The sequence below is a fragment of the Lagenorhynchus albirostris genome, chromosome 19 (genome assembly GCF_949774975.1).
Source record: "Lagenorhynchus albirostris chromosome 19, mLagAlb1.1, whole genome shotgun sequence".
NCBI lineage: Eukaryota > Metazoa > Chordata > Mammalia > Artiodactyla > Delphinidae > Lagenorhynchus > Lagenorhynchus albirostris.
Genome location: NC_083113.1, coordinates 21,709,261 through 21,725,287, shown reverse-complemented (window position 1 = coordinate 21,725,287; position 16,027 = coordinate 21,709,261). Strand labels below are relative to the sequence as shown.

Sequence of the window (16,027 nt, the reverse complement as noted above, 5' to 3'; positions counted from 1 at the left end):
CTGGGAGGTCCCCAGTAAGCCTCCCCCTCCCAGCTTCCCACCTGCCGCAGTCTGCTCAGGCTGCCATAACAAAGCGCTGCAGACTGGCAGCCTAACCATGGACATGTATCGCTCGCAGTTGTGGAGGCTGGAAGTCCAAGATCAGGGTGCTGGCATGGCTGGGTTCTGGTGAGGGCTCTTGGCTTGCAAACGGCCTTCTCCTCCCTGTCTTCACATGGCAGAGAGAGAGACAGACAGAGAGACAAGAGAGAGAGAGAGAGAGAGAGAGAGAGAGAGAGCTCTCTGGTGTTTCTTCTCGCAAGGGCACTAATCCCATTGTGGGGATGGGGGTCCCCACACCATGGCCTCACCTAACTCTAATTACTTTCCAAAGGCTCCATCTCCAAATGCTGTCACATTGGGGGTTAGGGCTTCTGCATATGAATTTGGGGGAGAAACAGTTCAGTCCATAGCACCATCCAACCTGATCTTGACCTCTAACAAGGACCACAAACAAGCCCAGATGCTGAACTTCAGAACAGAGAAGTGACAGAAAGAGGTTCCTGGTCCTTAGAGGGACATGTCTATATCACTGGCAACCTAAGGGGAAAAGAAAAATCTTTCATCTTTATGTCTTCTGTTATGTATCTTACAGAGTGGTGATGCCTGACGTGGTAGCCACTGGCCACACATGGCTTAACACGTGGCTAGTCAGATTTGAGATGTGCTGTAATTGTGACATATACACTGAGTTTCGAAGAGATAATATAAAAATTTGGAAAATATCTCAATACTCTTTTCTATTGATTACGTGTTGAAATGATAATATATGTTGGCTATATTGGGTTAAAGTATACTATTAAATTTATTTTTTACTTTTAAAAAATGAGGTTACTAGAAAATCTAAAATTGTGTTTGTGGCTTGTATTATATTTCTGTTGGACAGACCTTAGAGAGAAGACCCTGTATCCAAACAGCTCCCAGCATGGCTGGCCCTCCTGCCTTGGTCAGGCGGCACATGTAACACCCCTAAGAGTTGTGCTTTGGAACCCTGCGCTGCAGTGGGACCTTGCCTCTGTAGGGGCAGGCTTGTGAGGACGCTGCTCGTGACGTGGCCTTGAACAGTTCCTGGGAGGAGCAGCCCCAGGGAGCTGGGGACCAGGCTGATTCTTGCCTGGTTTGCGGATAGGTAAGTAATTCACATTTTAAAACACTAGAATCCCCTCAGGCACAAGATGCCCACACTCTGAGATTCTCATCCACCTGTGCCGCTTCCCCTGAGCCACACCCTTGGGGCACTGGAAGCCCTTGGGGTCACCAGCACTAGTTACAGCTTGTCTTTTTCTTTATTCCCCCCAAGCACATAAGTATGAAGTTGCTGTAAGGCAAATCATGCGCATGGAGCAATTCCACTGACTTTCATCCACCCACCCCCATTTACTACTTATTAAAATTGGCTGTTAGTGTTCCATTACATTGCCCACATACACAGTTTAACTATTTCCCTGTTGTTCAACATCAGAACTGTTTCCCTTTTTTTCCTGCCGTCATAAACAGCAGTGCTATGAATATCTTTATCTTTTTTCTGTTTGAATTATTTTATTGTAATATTTTCCCTGAAGTGAAATTGGTTGGCTGGAAAGTATATACAATTTTATGGTTCCTGTGACTTTTTCCTTTAAATCACTCTCCCAAAAGACTGTATCACTATGTATTTTCTCCAGTGGAGTGTCTGTATGTGTATACATTGGTTTCCCACAGCCCCCCTGCCAGCTTTGCGTTTGATCATGTGTATTCATTAATACTAATTAATTGGTGTATAACAGATAACTCCTAGATACTATCCTTTCATTTGTTCAACTGCAAATGAGAACGAGTAAAGTCCTCCCCTTAAAACCCACAAAAATTAAATAGCCTCCAGCTCAATAATTTAGAAAAACATTTTTTAACTTCCTCTATTTGCCAGCATTTGGGGTACCTTAGCAGCCCCGAGGCTGCGATGCAGCCGGCCAGGCCCAAGCTTTCCCTCCTGACCCGCTGTCATCATAATGGTCCAAGATGCCACCTCCAGCGAATAAAGCCATTTATCTCCTCCCAACAAACTGAAAATATATCAGACAGTCCTTCTTCCCTGTGTGGTTTAGATGAATCCTGGCATTGCTTAACTGCCATATGTTGATTGTTCAGGACTGAGAGACATTCTGGTTTATATACAAAAAGGTTGCAGCAGACATGGCTGATGTTCTGTTCATAGCTTATTAAAACCTCAGGAAAGGGCTTCCCTGGTGGCGCAGTGGTTGGGAGTCCGCCTGCCAATGCAGGGGACACGGGTTCATGCCCTGGTCGGGGAAGATCCCACATGCCGCAGAGCGGCTGGGCCCGTGAGCCATGGCCACTGAGCCTGTGCGTCCAGAGCCTGTGCTCCGCGACGGGAGAGGCCACAACAGTGAGAGGCCCGCGTACTGCAAAAAAAAAAAAGAAAAAAATCTCAGGAAGGCCCCAGCCCCCTCCCAAGGGGAACTCACAAAACATCATCCTTGTGGAGCCACATCCTGGCCTGGCTGGAGACAGAGAAGGCTCGACAGGCCCAGCCCAGAGGGAAGAAGAGAAAGGGTGCACCCGCTTCCCCACTAGATGGCACCTCTCAATACGTAACGGGGAGAGGACCCTTCCTCCACACCCTGAGCCCCAGTCCTCCCGCATTGCAACACACCCCGGTGTCTGCTTCCAAAAACCAGAAAAATAGAAAAGTTCGTTCTAGCTAAAAATACACCATCTGTCTGGAAAAATCTCACTCAGCACTGTCGCGTCAACACCGAAGCAGGTTAATAACCGGCCCAGAGCAGAAGGTTTCTTTGTATAATTACTGGGTCCCCCACCAAGGCTCCTCCTCCTCCCCCTCCTCAGCTGCCTCCTTAGGCTCCCGCTGCTGGCACTCCCCTGCTGCTTCCTGGCCACAAGCCGCCACCGCCCCGCCAGCCCTCTGCTCAGGCCAGGGCCCCTCATTCTCTGCTAGGCCTGGGCCATGGGGGCCCAGGGGCTCTCAGCACCGCCTGGGTAGGTGGCCGCCAGGTGGTCACCCTGGCCTTGTCAACCCCACTCATAATCCAAAGATAAATGACTCGAACCAAGATGTCAGTAATCACCCATTAAATTAATAGAGCTTTAAGGCACTCTCATTCTATTTCTTGGTGAGGATGTGATGAGATGTGCACCCCCAAAACCTGTTGCTGGGAGAGCAAATGATTGATACTGCCCCTCTGGAAAGAATTTTGACCGAATAGAACGACAGCCTTAAAAAATATTACATACTTTTTAATCCAGCAATTTCACGTTGAGGAATCTATCTTACAGACTATCATAATCGAAAATATGAACATATTCTGTGTGCATAACATATGCACACAAAAATGTTCACAAAAATGCAGCACTATAATAGTAAAAACCTAGAAAGGACACTACAGCAGGTATGTATATATGGTTTAGTGCAGTGGAATATTATAAAGCCATTACACATGTTTACAAGAGATTTCAAAATACATCACAAATGTTATTTAATGTTAATTGGTAAGAGTGTTCAAAAAGGTCTAAACAGTAAAGATGCAAATATGTTAGAAATACACATACGTAGTATTAAAAGGTTTGCACAAAATATGCCAAATTTGTTAACAGTGGCTTTCTAGGTGGTGACACTTTTTTTTTTTTTGGCTGTGCTGGGTCTTAGTTGTGCCATGCGGGATCTTTCGTTGCAGTGCGTGGGCTCTTCGTTGTGGCAGGCGGGCTTCTCTCTAGTTGTGGCGTGTGGGTTTTCTCTCTTTCTAGTTGTGGCGTGCAGACTCCAGGGCGCGTGGGCTCTCTAGTTGAGATGCGCGGGCTCAGTAGTTGTGGCACACGGGTTTAGTTGCCTGGAGGCATGTGGGATCTTAGTTCCCCGACCAGGGATCAAACCCTCATCTCCTGCATTGGAAGGTGGATTCTTTACCACTGGACCACCAGGGAAGTCCCATGGGTGGTGATACTTTTAATGGTTCTTATTTCATTATACTTTTCTGAATTTTTCTGTTTTCAGCAATGAACACTGACAAATAAAAGAATACTATTCATTCAATGACTATCTAAAAACAGAGTTAAAGGAATATACAAGAAATTGGTATAGTGGCTGTATCTGGAAAGGGGGCTGGAGCAGGGGTCAGTATAGGAGGACGCCTTCCTTTTCCATTTGTATCTTCTGATGTCTTCTAAGTTTTGTACCAGGCTTGTATTACCTATTCAAAAATAAATAAATGAAAAAATTTCAAAGAAGATGCAGAAATACTAAAGCCACAGTTGCTGGGAGTAGAGTGTGAGGGGAAAGCAAGGAAAGTGCTTTCAGCTCCTGAGGGAGATGAGACTCAAGGCCTGGACTCCTCTTGGGCCCAAAGTCTACCACAAGTCACCCAGGACCTGGCTAGGCCAGTGACTTTATTCTGTAAGGCCTGCTTCATCTGACCCCAAATTGGTCAGGAGTCAGGCCATCTCCTCCCGAGAGTGGTTTTCCCAAGGGTAAAGGTAGGCAGGCCAGGGAAGGGACTCCAGGGGACACTGGTGCAGGACCTCTGAGCTGGGACCACCTGTGTCCCCTGGGCCTGGCAGAGTAGGACCCAACACACGAGTTGAATTGGTGGGGCCCCCCATAACAACCCAGTCACCTTCTATGAGTCAGGATAATCATCTAAAAGGACCCCACCCTGCCCCCCATCAACCCAAACAGTGCAAATGTCCAAAGTGGCTTCATCAACCCCAGGAGTGTGGCCTGTAAAGGGCACCTGATGTGTGCTAGATAAGGCCAGATAAAGAGCAGCTTTTCTGGGCTTCCCTGGTGGCCCAGTGGTTAAGAACCCGCCTGCCAGTGCAGGGGACATGGGTTTGATCCCTGGTCCGGGAAGATCCCACATGCCGTGCAGCAACTAAGCCCGTGCACCACAGCTACCGAGTCTGCGCTCTAGAGCCCGCGAGCCACAACTACTGAAGCCAGCGAGCCACAACTACTGAAGCCCGCGTGCTTAGAGCCTGTGCTCCGCAATAAGAGAAGCCACCGCAGTGAGAAGCCCGCGCGCAGCAACGAAGACCCAACACAGCCAAAAATAAATAAATAAATTTATTTTAAAAAAAAGAGCAACTTTTCTGAGATAAAAGTTTGCTCCTTCCTTAATCACCCTGGGTTCTAATTTGCCCTGAAGTTTTCTTTACACACACAGAGGTGCGGGATACTGACTCTGCTCAGCAGGGAGGACAGTGCAGCTTCCTTCCAGGCTCCTGGGACCCAAGGGACATCCTGTGGCTGCCAGGGAGGCTCGGGGCAGTGTGTGCTCACAAGCAGCACAAGGCACCACAGCAGCCTGGAAAGTCAGGTCGCAGGCCCTGGAATCCGGAGCTTTCATTCCTTCTTTAAAGTCACAAATCTGACACCTTCCCTTCCCTTGTGCTCCATGTGTACAACTTCAAATGTCAGAGATACTTTACACAAATGGGTGGAGAAAAGGACTGTTCAGAAAACATTTATTGTAGTTTGATGACACTTGTCAAACTGTGGTTCTGAAAGCAAAGCAAAAACAATATTAGGGGAAACTTAGGGTGGACTCATTTCTTAGAGAAAGTTTATGATTCTACCACTTCAGAAAGAGCAATAATTTACTGAAAATATTTAATTTAAAAAACAGAACTCAGGAACTACTATGACTTTTCAGATGGGGAAAGCAAGCCCCTGGGAGGGTGAGAGCCCAGTCGGGCAGCTACTGGGGGAGGGGCTGGGTGCCACTGACGTTTGTGGCTTCACTCAGCAGGCCGACTGCCCCCTCCCTGAGACCACTCACAAGTCACTGGGTGAGGAAGGGGCATTCAAGAGGTAAACATGATTCCAGCAGGGGACAGCCCCAAGGTCCCAAAGGAAGGCTGGTCCTGCAACGGCTGCCTGGACAGGTGTCATCTTCACATGATGAGATGAGAAGGCTGAACGTGAAGACCTTCTTCCAGCTTCTGTGTGAGTGAGAGTAGATTCAGAAAACTGCCACTACGTGGCAGCAGTCACGGCTTTACTGTTCACCAGCTTCCCAGCTGAAGGGTTGTCAGGGCACACAGGTGCACACAGCCACAAAACACGGCATCTTCTCAAATAATTCCAGAACGGCACAGCCCCAGCCTCTCCAGCAGGAGATTTTGCTACAGTTTAGGGTAATATTCTGATGATGTGGGGCTTCCTGCAGCTCCCCAGTCACCTTCCATGAGTCGGGGGGAATCATCTAAATGGACCCCGCTTCCTGGAGCAGAGGCCTAGTCGTCGTACTGCACTTCCGCCCGGAGCTCCTTGGTGACGTAGTTGGCCAGCATCGCCAGCAGCTGCTGCTGCAGGGCCTCACTGCCCATGACCAGCATGGTCAGCTGCACGGCGTCCGTCCATTGCAGGTGCCTGACGATGGCAGTGGCTTCGTTAAAGAGCTTCTGCTGCTCGGCAGGTGGCAGCTCCATTATGATCTGAGGAACTGGCTTAAACTGTCCACTTGTCATCCACGCGCCTAACAAACCCCCGACGGCCCCCCCTAGAAAACAGGAAGGACTCAATTAGTCGGTCATTTATATTCATAAACGATAGTCACAGGTTCTCGCTGAGTTCACATCTACCGTTGTGACGAGTGGGCACATTCATGAGCAGGTCAGAATGGGCTTGGCTTCATGCCTGCTCCGCCAGGAGGGCAGAGGGCAAAGGTTGACGTGGCCTTTGGTCGATTTGGCTCAGATAATTGACACCCAAACATGCCCTCCCCTAAGCTCTGCGCTCACAGTGCAACACAAAGCATCTCCCCTCCTGAGAGCTGTGCTAACTAAAATCCTCTTCGTGGGCGGAAGGTTTCCATGCTTCTCATAAAAATCTCTCTCATCTCAAAGAACAGGGCTGAGAAGCAAATGCATTATCAGGGAGAACCATCTCAGTGGTGAGGCTGGATGGCTAATATGAGTCTTAGCTCTGAACTTTGAAATTTCCAGTGGAACCACGTGGTTATAAAGGACCCTGCAGACAGATGAGGAGGTATTTTCTCTTGAAACAATGTTTTTCATACAACCCCTCCAAAGTTGTATGATGATAAATAACAAATTTAATGTATTCAACTACTTCTCTTTCTGCTACCCCAAAAGGGCACAAACATTATTTTTAAATGTCAATTTATTATTATCAAAGTTAAAGCACACTATTTTGGAATTTGAAGACCTTGTATCAATGGAAAGTTCTATTTAACCAGGTCAGGTGCAGTCTGCTACAGGAAGATGTCCTAGAGCAGGGGTCTCAAACTCAAGTGCCTACAGGGGTCAGGCAGGTAGCTGAAAGGAGTGAAGCGAGCTGAGTGGGACTGTGGTGACCTGGAGAGACAGGTCGCTGTCTAAAGGAGACATGGCTACCCTACGCCAGCCAATTGCTGCCACATGGAATACCAAGTATGTATCTTTTAAAAGTCTTATGATTTTTATTTATTTATTTATTTTTTGTGGTACGCGGGCCTCTCACTGTTGTGGCCTCTCCTGTTGCACAGCACAGGCTCCAGATGCACAGGCTCAGAGGCCATGGCTCACGGGCCCAGCCGCTCTGCGGCATGTGGGGTCTTCCCGGACCGGGGCACGAACCCGTGTCCCCTGCATTGGCAGGCGGACTCTCAACCACTGCACCACCATGGAAGCCCTGATTTTTAAATATCGGCAATCAGATATTGAAAAGACGCAGCCCAGCTGGATTTGGTGACTTTCTTTAAAAGAGTAGAGTATGGAAAGGGGAAACAGTAACTTTGCAGTGGAGAAACCTGGCGACATGACCTTAGCCAGGTGATCAAGGTGAGCATCACAAGGGAGGTCCTCTGGGTGTCATATGTCCCTGAAATGTGTGACAATACTGCACCTCCACGGTATTCTTTCCAAAGATCCATAACCACAGTCTACTCGTGAGAAAGACATCAGGCAAACCCAAACTGAGAGGAGCTCTCCAAAATACCTGACCAGTACTCCTCAAAAGTATCAAAGTGGTAAAAAACAAGACCAGAGAAACCCTCAGAATGGGAGAAAATATTTGCAAATGAAGCAACCGACATGGGATTAATCTCCAAAATATACAAACCGCTCATGCAGCTGAACATCAAAAAAAGAAACAACCCAATTCAAAAATGAGTGGAAGATCTAAATAGACATTTCTCCAAAGAAGATATACAGATGGCTAAAAAGCACATTAAAAGATGCTCAACATCACTAATCATTAGAGAAATGCAAATCAAAACTACAGTGAGGTACCACCTCACACCAGTCAGAATGGCCATCAACAAGAAATCTACAAACAATAATAGCTGGACAGGGTGTAGAGAAAAGGGAACCCTCATGCACTGTTGGTGGGAACGTAAACTGGTACAGCCACTATGGAGAAGAGTATGGAGGTTCCTTAAAAAACTAAAAATAGAGCTACCAAATGATCCAGCAATCCCACTCCTGGGCATATATCCGGAGAAAACCATAATTCAAAAAGATACATGCACCCCAATGTTCATTGCAGTACTATTTACAATAACCAGGACATGGAAGCAACCTAAATGTCCATCGACGGAGGAATGGATAAAGAAGATGTGGTACATATATACAATGGAATATTACTCAGCCATAAAAAAGAATGAAATAATGCCATTTGCAGCAACATGGATGGACCTAGAGATTGTCATACTGAGTAAAGTAAGTCAAACAAAGACAAATATCATATGATATCACTTATATGTGGAATCTAAAAAAAGGTACAAATGAATTTATCTACGAAACAGAAAGAGTTACAGATGTAGAAAACAAACTTATGGTTACCAGGGGGTAAGGGGGAGGGATAAACTGGAAGACTGGGATTGACATATACACACTAGTATATATAAAACAGAAAACTAATAAGGACATAGCACAGGGATACTCTACTCAATACTCTGTAATGGACTATATGGGAAAAGAATAAAAAAAAGTGGGGTAAAAAAAACAAGACTGGGGAGACTGAAGAGACATGACAATTAAGTGCAATGTACTGTCTTGTGCTGGGTCTGGGACAGAAAAAGATCATGGATGTAGAAACTGATAAAATCCAAATATAGTCTGAAGAATAGTTAATAGTAATGTTAGTGTTGGTTTCTTAGTTTTGACAAGTGTGCCTTGGTAATATAGGAACTGAAACTGGGTGAGAGATATATGGGAATTCTCAGCATTATCTTTGCAACTTCTCTGTAAATCTAATATTATTCCAAAATAAAAAGTTTATCTAAAAGAATGCAGCCCAGGCCACAGAGAACCCATTTGCAAGCTGGACTCACCCAACAGTAAGTAAATCTTGCACTGTCTCAGGAAACCAAGTATGGAGGCACCTGGTAGCACACACCTTCTCTGGGGACCAGCCAGCCTCATGTCCTAGAGGCTGAACACTGCCCTTAGACAGCTTCCCCCCAGTCTGAAAATAAGGAGCATTCTAGGGAGGGAGGGCCAGTCATTTACAAGTTTTACTGAACTTTTCCCCATGACACCAGTGAAACACTTAAGAGCTGATAAGAGTTGCACTCATCTGCACTAAACCTTTGTGAGAACATCAATATTTGATTTAGAGCAGCACTTAATGCAAAAAGTCGCCAGGAAATATTGACCAGAAAATTACCAAGTCTTTGGAGAAGAAAAAATTCCTTTGTTTTCTGGGTAAAATGATGCTCCTGCCCATGACCAGGGGCTGCAAGTAGCGAATCCCTGGGGTTCTCTTTGCAGACATCCTGTTCTCTACCAGCTTTTACTCAATCTGAATAAAATATGTCCTCCCAAAATGGCATTTGGGCACAGCTATACGATAAATGATCCCAGCTAGCCTTCCCTGAGCACATTAGATGGGGTGGGACAAAGATATAGGATGTCACTGAGGAAGAAGGAAATGGCCTTGTCTCCTCCCTCACGGGCTACTTCCTGGATGGCAAGAAGCTGAAGTCAAGACTCACTAATTCACAGAGTCTGGAAATGGAAATGCATAGATGGAAGGTCTGGGGCCACCCACAGGCTGATTTTTCTCCCCGGTGTGGGCTCAGCTTAATACAGTGTCCTTGAATGTCAATCCTGCTACCAGAGGGAAGAACAGAGCAGGAAGCCTTACTGGTGAGCTGGGACACAGAAACCAACCTCAGCAGAAAAGCAGTCACCTCTCCAGCCTGTATTCATGTGAAGACTGCAAGCCATACAGAAAGGACTTCCACCAGACTGTGAGCTTTCCCAGGCCCTGTATCCCACCACAGGCTGCCTGGCACAGAGGAGGCATTCAGTAAATATTTACTGAGCCCAATGCAGCAGACCATGCCTTGAGCCGATGCCCCTGTGTTGCAGGGTCCATCTGAGGCACCTCGAGGGAGGCCTTATCTGGCCCCTCCTCAAGTCAGACCTGGACAGCAGCCAGCTCTCTGACACCACCCCTAGCCCTGTGGTTTGGGCCACAGAGGAATTCTTCCGGTTCATAATCCAAAGGAAGCAACTTCATTCTAGCAACAATGAATGATGGGAAAATCAGCCAAAGTTTCATTTATTGCCAGAAACGGGTTCCCAAACAGAAGCAGGTGGTAAAAGAAGGGGACAGGGGTGATCACTCCACGAGTTAGCTTATTGCTTTTCCTGCGTTGGACTGCTTGCTTTCAGAATGGGGAAGCGCTCTGGGAACGAGCTTATGTAAAGTGGCTCTACAGCATCGGCCCCCAGTAGGTGCCTGGCAAATCTCAGCTTCCTCTCTGGATGTGTAATGGTGATGGGGGGAGGGAGACTGTCCAAGGGACCCAGGACACCCCGAAATCTTCAGACTCTAGGACACATCCCTGGGGGGAAAGGTGTCCTCCAGGTCTGCATGACAGATGCCATCTGAGAGAGCCCTGCACTTCTGAGACATTCACACAGAAGCTTGTGTTTTTAACAGGACGACTTATGTACCCAAAGATCATTTCACAGAAGCAACCTCAACTCAACAAACTTCTCACACAGGACAGAGGCTTTTATGAGGTCTCTGAAGTTTCAAAGGTCTTTTTTTCCCAACAACTGCACTGTCCCTGTGAGGCACTTGCACTTACCAACGGCTAGTCCTGGTGGGCCGCCCACCAAACCACCAACGAAGGCCACGGCCCCTGTGACCAGGGCGCCCCTCCCGGAGTGCCTGACGGCCGCCCTCATTTTCCTCTCCTCAGAGACGGAGCACAGCAGCCTCATGATGTCCTCCACCGCGACGGGCATTGCAGCAGACCTTGAAGGAAGCATTCCAAAGGAGAGTTTTAATGAGTGAAGCATATTTCTACCCAAATGTTGCTCTTCCTAAAGTTTTAAGGAAGGTTCCCCATTTTTGGTACAGAACAATACCTCTGCTGTATGCACGATGACAGCACTCCCCAGTCATGTGCCAAGTCCTTTGCCAAAGAGAAAGCAGGGCAGCTTTCAGTTAATAAGCAGACAGAATCAGCAGGGTGGATGAAAGGTCTTCTCTGCCCTCTGATTAACTTCTGATTTACAACAGGTTAAGGAGCAACGCTGGCCACATGTTCCACCAGTTCATCACGAGTGAGGCAAGTCTGAGCTCTCTTGCGTCAGGGCCTTGCAGCTGGCTCAGGCAATCCCCGAGCACAAACCTTGGCCGAGTGCACAAAGTCCCAGCCCCTGGTCGTCTCCTGTGTGACAGGGCATCTCTGCCCACGCCAAGCCAGAGAAGGGGAAAGCACAGGACTCTGCAACCGCACAGCCTTCACCCACTGGATGACCCTGAGCAGAATGGCAGATTCTTCACCTGTAAGATGGAGATAAACCACCTATAGGCTGGATTCTTGCAAAGTGTAAGTAGAATGGAAGCAAAGTGCCTGGAGCGAGTCTGGAACACTGCAGACTCTCAGACATGATGGCTCTAAATAAACGTTTGGTTCCTAACATACACCACTGGCTTCTATAAGCAACCACTCATAGAGTCAATCCAGTTCTACTTATGAGACATCAAAGGCAAGGACAGGATGATGTAGTAAGATGAAACAACCAGAGAATAAAATAAATCAAAGAATTCCAGGGGTTTGCATATGGATGGACAGATGACAGATGGATGGGTGTACTTTGGAACAATGACCTTTAGAACAATACTCTGGGGTCAGGAAACTGTTTGCCACACTAGCAGGAAAAGGACAGGCAGGGGCAAGGGTGAGGGCAGGTCAGGCTCCGCCCCAAGGCTGGTGGGAATGGAGAGCTTTGGCACTGATGGGCCACCTGGCAGGATAGGAAGTAAAATCAAAGCAGCAATGAGCAGGTGATTCTCCTTCCAGCTTCGGCTAGACCCAAGGCTCGGTGGGCACTTTCCTTTCTCACCAACACTCCCCTTTTCATTTAAGGCTGAGACATGCAAACGTTCACTAAAGGAACTCGACTGTGGAAGTTTGGAGCAGACTCTATTACTCAATATCCTTTGGATAGATGAGGTTTTTTTTTTAAACGCAAGGATAATCCAGAATTAGTCTCTAACGTAAAATTACCCTCCCAATCCCGAGAGAGAATTCTCAGCCCTTAGAACAAATCTGTGGATCTCCTGTATCACCAGTCAGAACGTCTTTGTAGTCCCAGGAGAGGTAAGAGGGATCCTGTGCTCCAGCCCCTGTAAATTTCCCCTCTTTTCCTTTTATATTCTTGACATCAGTGATTCTCCACCAGTGCATAGGAGTCACTGAAGATCTTGTTAAACACGGCCCCTATGGGCAGGGTGAGATTCTGTATTTACAAGCACCCTCAGGTGATCTTCTGCCCTCACTTTGGACAGCAGGAGTCTTATGAGAGCATGACTCAAGATGTTTGACGTCTGTTACTCAGTCCTTGAGTTCAGAAATGCAAAGAGGCATCCGCCAGATGTGTCTGTTCACCAGGGGTGTGAGAGGCAGTGGAGGGGCAGTCCTGCAGGGTTGCCCAAGGGACTAGAGGAGAATTCAAGTGTGTTTGTCCTTGCTCTGGCTCCCAAGTGTCCTGGATCTGCTAAAATGCCTGCTAGCTTCCAGGTCCCTCTGCTCACCAGTGGTGACCACGTGTAGACAGAGCACATGCCCCCTCCTCCTCCCTGCAAGAGAGCCCCCTTCCACCCTTCCAGAGGTCAAGAATTTTCCAGGCACAACTGTCAAGATAACATTATAGCATTAATAACAGCGAAGGAACTGCACTCAGAAATGGGGGGAGAGAGAGTAACCTGATTTACCCAAAAGCCATGGTCCTGTAAAACTATGCAAACAAAATGTTTAATTTCAAGTACATATTAAGATAACCAAAGGAATTAATTTCATGGTAAAACCTTTCAAAAAGCTAAAAATCCTCCTGTAAAATATCTAGTCACCTTCTAGCTTAGCTCTGGTTTATATCCAGCTTTTTATCTGTCACTTATGCTGAAAAAAGGGAGATGAAGCACCCTCTGGAGGCTGCAATGAGCCTCCCATTCCCAGAGGCATGAAGACCTTGAGCCTTGCCATGCTTGATCTGCAAGTCTGGCTTCTAGGCCAGTGTATTCTGCCCGGATGCCACTCCTAAAACAGGTTTTCTGCAGAATTATGGATCTGTATTCTTGAAACGGTTTCTGCACAGCAAGAAAAGGTATGTAAAAGAGGAAGGAAATAGATATATACCCATTTCACCCTCTACTGTCTATTAAAAAAACCCACAAAACAAAAACCAAAAAAACAGTTTCCAACCTGCTCTGAATGACTTTAGGTCGAAACCCACAGGGGCTAATGAGACATCACTGTGCAAATGCCACTTCCAACCTCCACTTAGCCCAGCTGGGCCAGCACAAGGCACAAGCCCAGAGCTCTGTAGGACTGGAGAGCCAGCAGGTGTCATGGTGTGTGGGAGGGGAGGCAAGGAAGTGGCCTGATTCCAGCTGGGTTCAATGGTTCCACACCATGGGTAGAGAGGTGGCATTGTGGCTGCCTCCATCCAAGGGAATGCTGGTTTAATTTCCTTGTAAGAATCATTTTAGAAGTTAGAGCATCAATAGACTCTTGTTGTGGAAGAAAGGTTTGCAGCCCCATCTCCTGAGCCCTTGCTAAAAAGTTCAGCCTCCCAACTTCTCCAGGGCTGCCAGATTGAGGAAGGAAGCCGGTCCTGCTTCTCCTTCTCCCACTCCAGCTGCCTTTGTCTGTAAGCAGTAGAGAAGTGGGTGAGGAGGGAGGAGACAGGAGCACTCTGATGGGGACAGACCTCAATGGGGCGGGAGTGTGCCTCCCCCCATATCACACCTATTTCAGAATCAGATTTGTCCACGAAACAGGCTCCGGTCACAGGAAGCCCATCTGCCAGCCACAGGGAAGGCAAATGCCAACGTGAAGCCCTGGTTTCCTGTAAGCACCCAGGCTGGTCTGCCGATTACAGCAGGGATCTGGGGGAGAGGGAGATGAGCCCGTCCCTGAGACTATAGCCTGGCTTTCTGAGGTGGACCAGATTGTGAGAGATGAGGAGAGGAAGGCTGCAGAGCTAACACAGACCTCCATGCACACAGCTCTTTTTAAAAATTAGAAAAGCAGGGCCACTTAAGAATCAGAGTGATGCTGCCCACCTGCAATCCTCAGTACTTTCTACTTTGCTAGTGAAATTTACAAAGCTCCAGTGTGCCCACTGGCTCCTATAAACCGTGTCTTTCCACCTCTCCATGCCCCAGGGCAAAGACTGGATCCCACCAGCAAACATTGTCAGATTAGCCCACAGACTTTTTAAAAATGAATTAGTTGCCAGAATTTTAAAATCAAGAGATTTCACATACACCTCAGACTTGTGATTTCTCCTGAAAAATCAAAAGCACAAGCCACACTGGGGCCGCCATCTGCAGCAACGCAGGCCAGAGCCGAGCAGGACCCTAGCAGAGCACACGTTACCTACCTACCTGGCCCATGAGCAAGTCGCTTCACACCCTCTCAAAATATTCCTATTTCTTTTGTTTGTTTGTTTTAAAGGCTAAAGAAGCTACCAGTCCCCACAAAGTTAATCTCCCCCAGCCCCTAAATCAGTAACATCCCTTCCTGATCACCTCTAAACTAGCGTCCAGATTCTCTTCCCAGAGGGCAAGGCCAAGGGTGCTCCGCCCTGCGGATATAACACCAGCCACACGCACCGCGGTTCCTGCGGGAAGTCACACGCGCGGGCACACGCACACACAGGAGTTCCTGCAGGAGGTGACACGCACACACAGCCCTCCGTGTACCCCGATTCTCCATATGGAAAATGAATGCACGAAGAGCGTGCGCCAAGCACGGGAGAGCCAGGCCCGCGACCAGCTGGCATGCCAGCCGCTCCGGGCGCCCCTCCCCCTCCCGGCTCCAGCAGCTCGGAGCCCTTTACCTGCGGAGGCGGCGCCGCGAGGTCACAGGCCGGCAGGCGCAGGGACACCAGGCCGCCCCTCCCGGCGCGCAGGCCCCACCCTCCCGCCTTCCGGCTCTTCAGCGCTGGGCCTTCCGGGGCGCCACCCACCTGGTCGCGCAGCCGCCGCCGCCGCCGCCGCGCTCTCGGCCCAGGCCCGGCTCCGGGAGCGGCCCTGCCGGATGCGGAACCTGGAGTGGGGTCGCTGGGGCCCCGTGGCCGCGCGCACCCCTGCCTTCCACCCCGCCCACATCCGTTTTAGGTCCAGGTTCCCTTGGACCTTGCTCAAGCCTGGGGCCCTCCTGGGAGACTCTTTGGCCCTTCGCTCAGGACCTAAGGACCCCCTCCCTTCCCCCCATTTCCGGCGCGGGAGAGAGCACGGCAGCCTTGACAAGTAAAGGCGCTGAATTAATATTCGGTGAATATTCGGGGCAGAGTCAAACACCAGCTGGCCGCAGCGCGGGTACCGGCGGCATCTGGGTCTGGGGCTTTGCAAAGGCCTAGCGCCACCTTTGCTCCTGGGGTTCCAAGGGAAGAGGAAGTGCAGTTTCGGGGCAAAGCTGAGGTTGGGGAGGCTCTTGGGAGGGTGCAAAGGCTGAGGGTGGTGGGTAACAGAAGGGCCAGGGACTACTTTAGGGGGCAT

At 48.6% G+C, this 16,027-nt stretch overlaps 2 protein-coding genes across 5 annotated transcripts in view; one reads left to right on the top strand and one right to left on the bottom strand.

Annotated features, from left to right (window-relative positions):
* Positions 1-12,254, top strand: part of PLEKHF1 (pleckstrin homology and FYVE domain containing 1) — a 34,293-nt gene extending 22,039 nt beyond the window's left edge. The window contains exons 2-3 of one of the 3 annotated variants that reach the window (XR_009537029.1): positions 926-1,168; positions 11,537-12,254. The gene's annotated coding sequence lies outside the window, so the exon portion shown is untranslated. Of the gene's footprint in view, positions 1-925; positions 1,169-4,048; positions 5,130-7,484; positions 7,837-11,536 lie in introns of those variants that run through there. The other 2 variants (XR_009537030.1, XR_009537031.1) reach the window with 2 other exon arrangements.
* Positions 5,501-15,474, bottom strand: C19H19orf12 (chromosome 19 C19orf12 homolog). 2 transcript variants are annotated; one of them, XM_060130577.1, is made up of 3 exons: positions 15,367-15,474; positions 11,100-11,269; positions 5,501-6,554 (listed from the first exon to the last, which is right to left on the bottom strand). In XM_060130577.1, the coding sequence occupies exons 2-3, from the start codon at positions 11,257-11,259 to the stop codon at positions 6,289-6,291; spliced, it is 426 nt and encodes a 141-aa protein (XP_059986560.1). In that variant the 5' UTR covers positions 11,260-11,269; positions 15,367-15,474; the 3' UTR covers positions 5,501-6,288. The 2 variants fall into 2 exon arrangements, with proteins under 2 accessions (XP_059986560.1, XP_059986559.1); XM_060130576.1 differs by lacking the exon at positions 15,367-15,474 and adding an exon at positions 15,140-15,298.
* Positions 15,475-16,027: the final 553 nt, after the last annotated feature.

Bases quoted from the DNA above. Each gene is read 5' to 3' on its own strand.
- C19H19orf12 (XM_060130577.1), bottom strand. From the start codon at position 11,259: ATGCCCGTCGCGGTGGAGGACATCATGAGGCTGCTGTGCTCCGTCTCT. The intron at 6,555-11,099 runs GTAAGTGCAAGT...CCTGTTTTCTAG, and splicing joins CCCACCAGGACTAGCCGTTG to GGGGGGCCGTCGGGGGTTTG.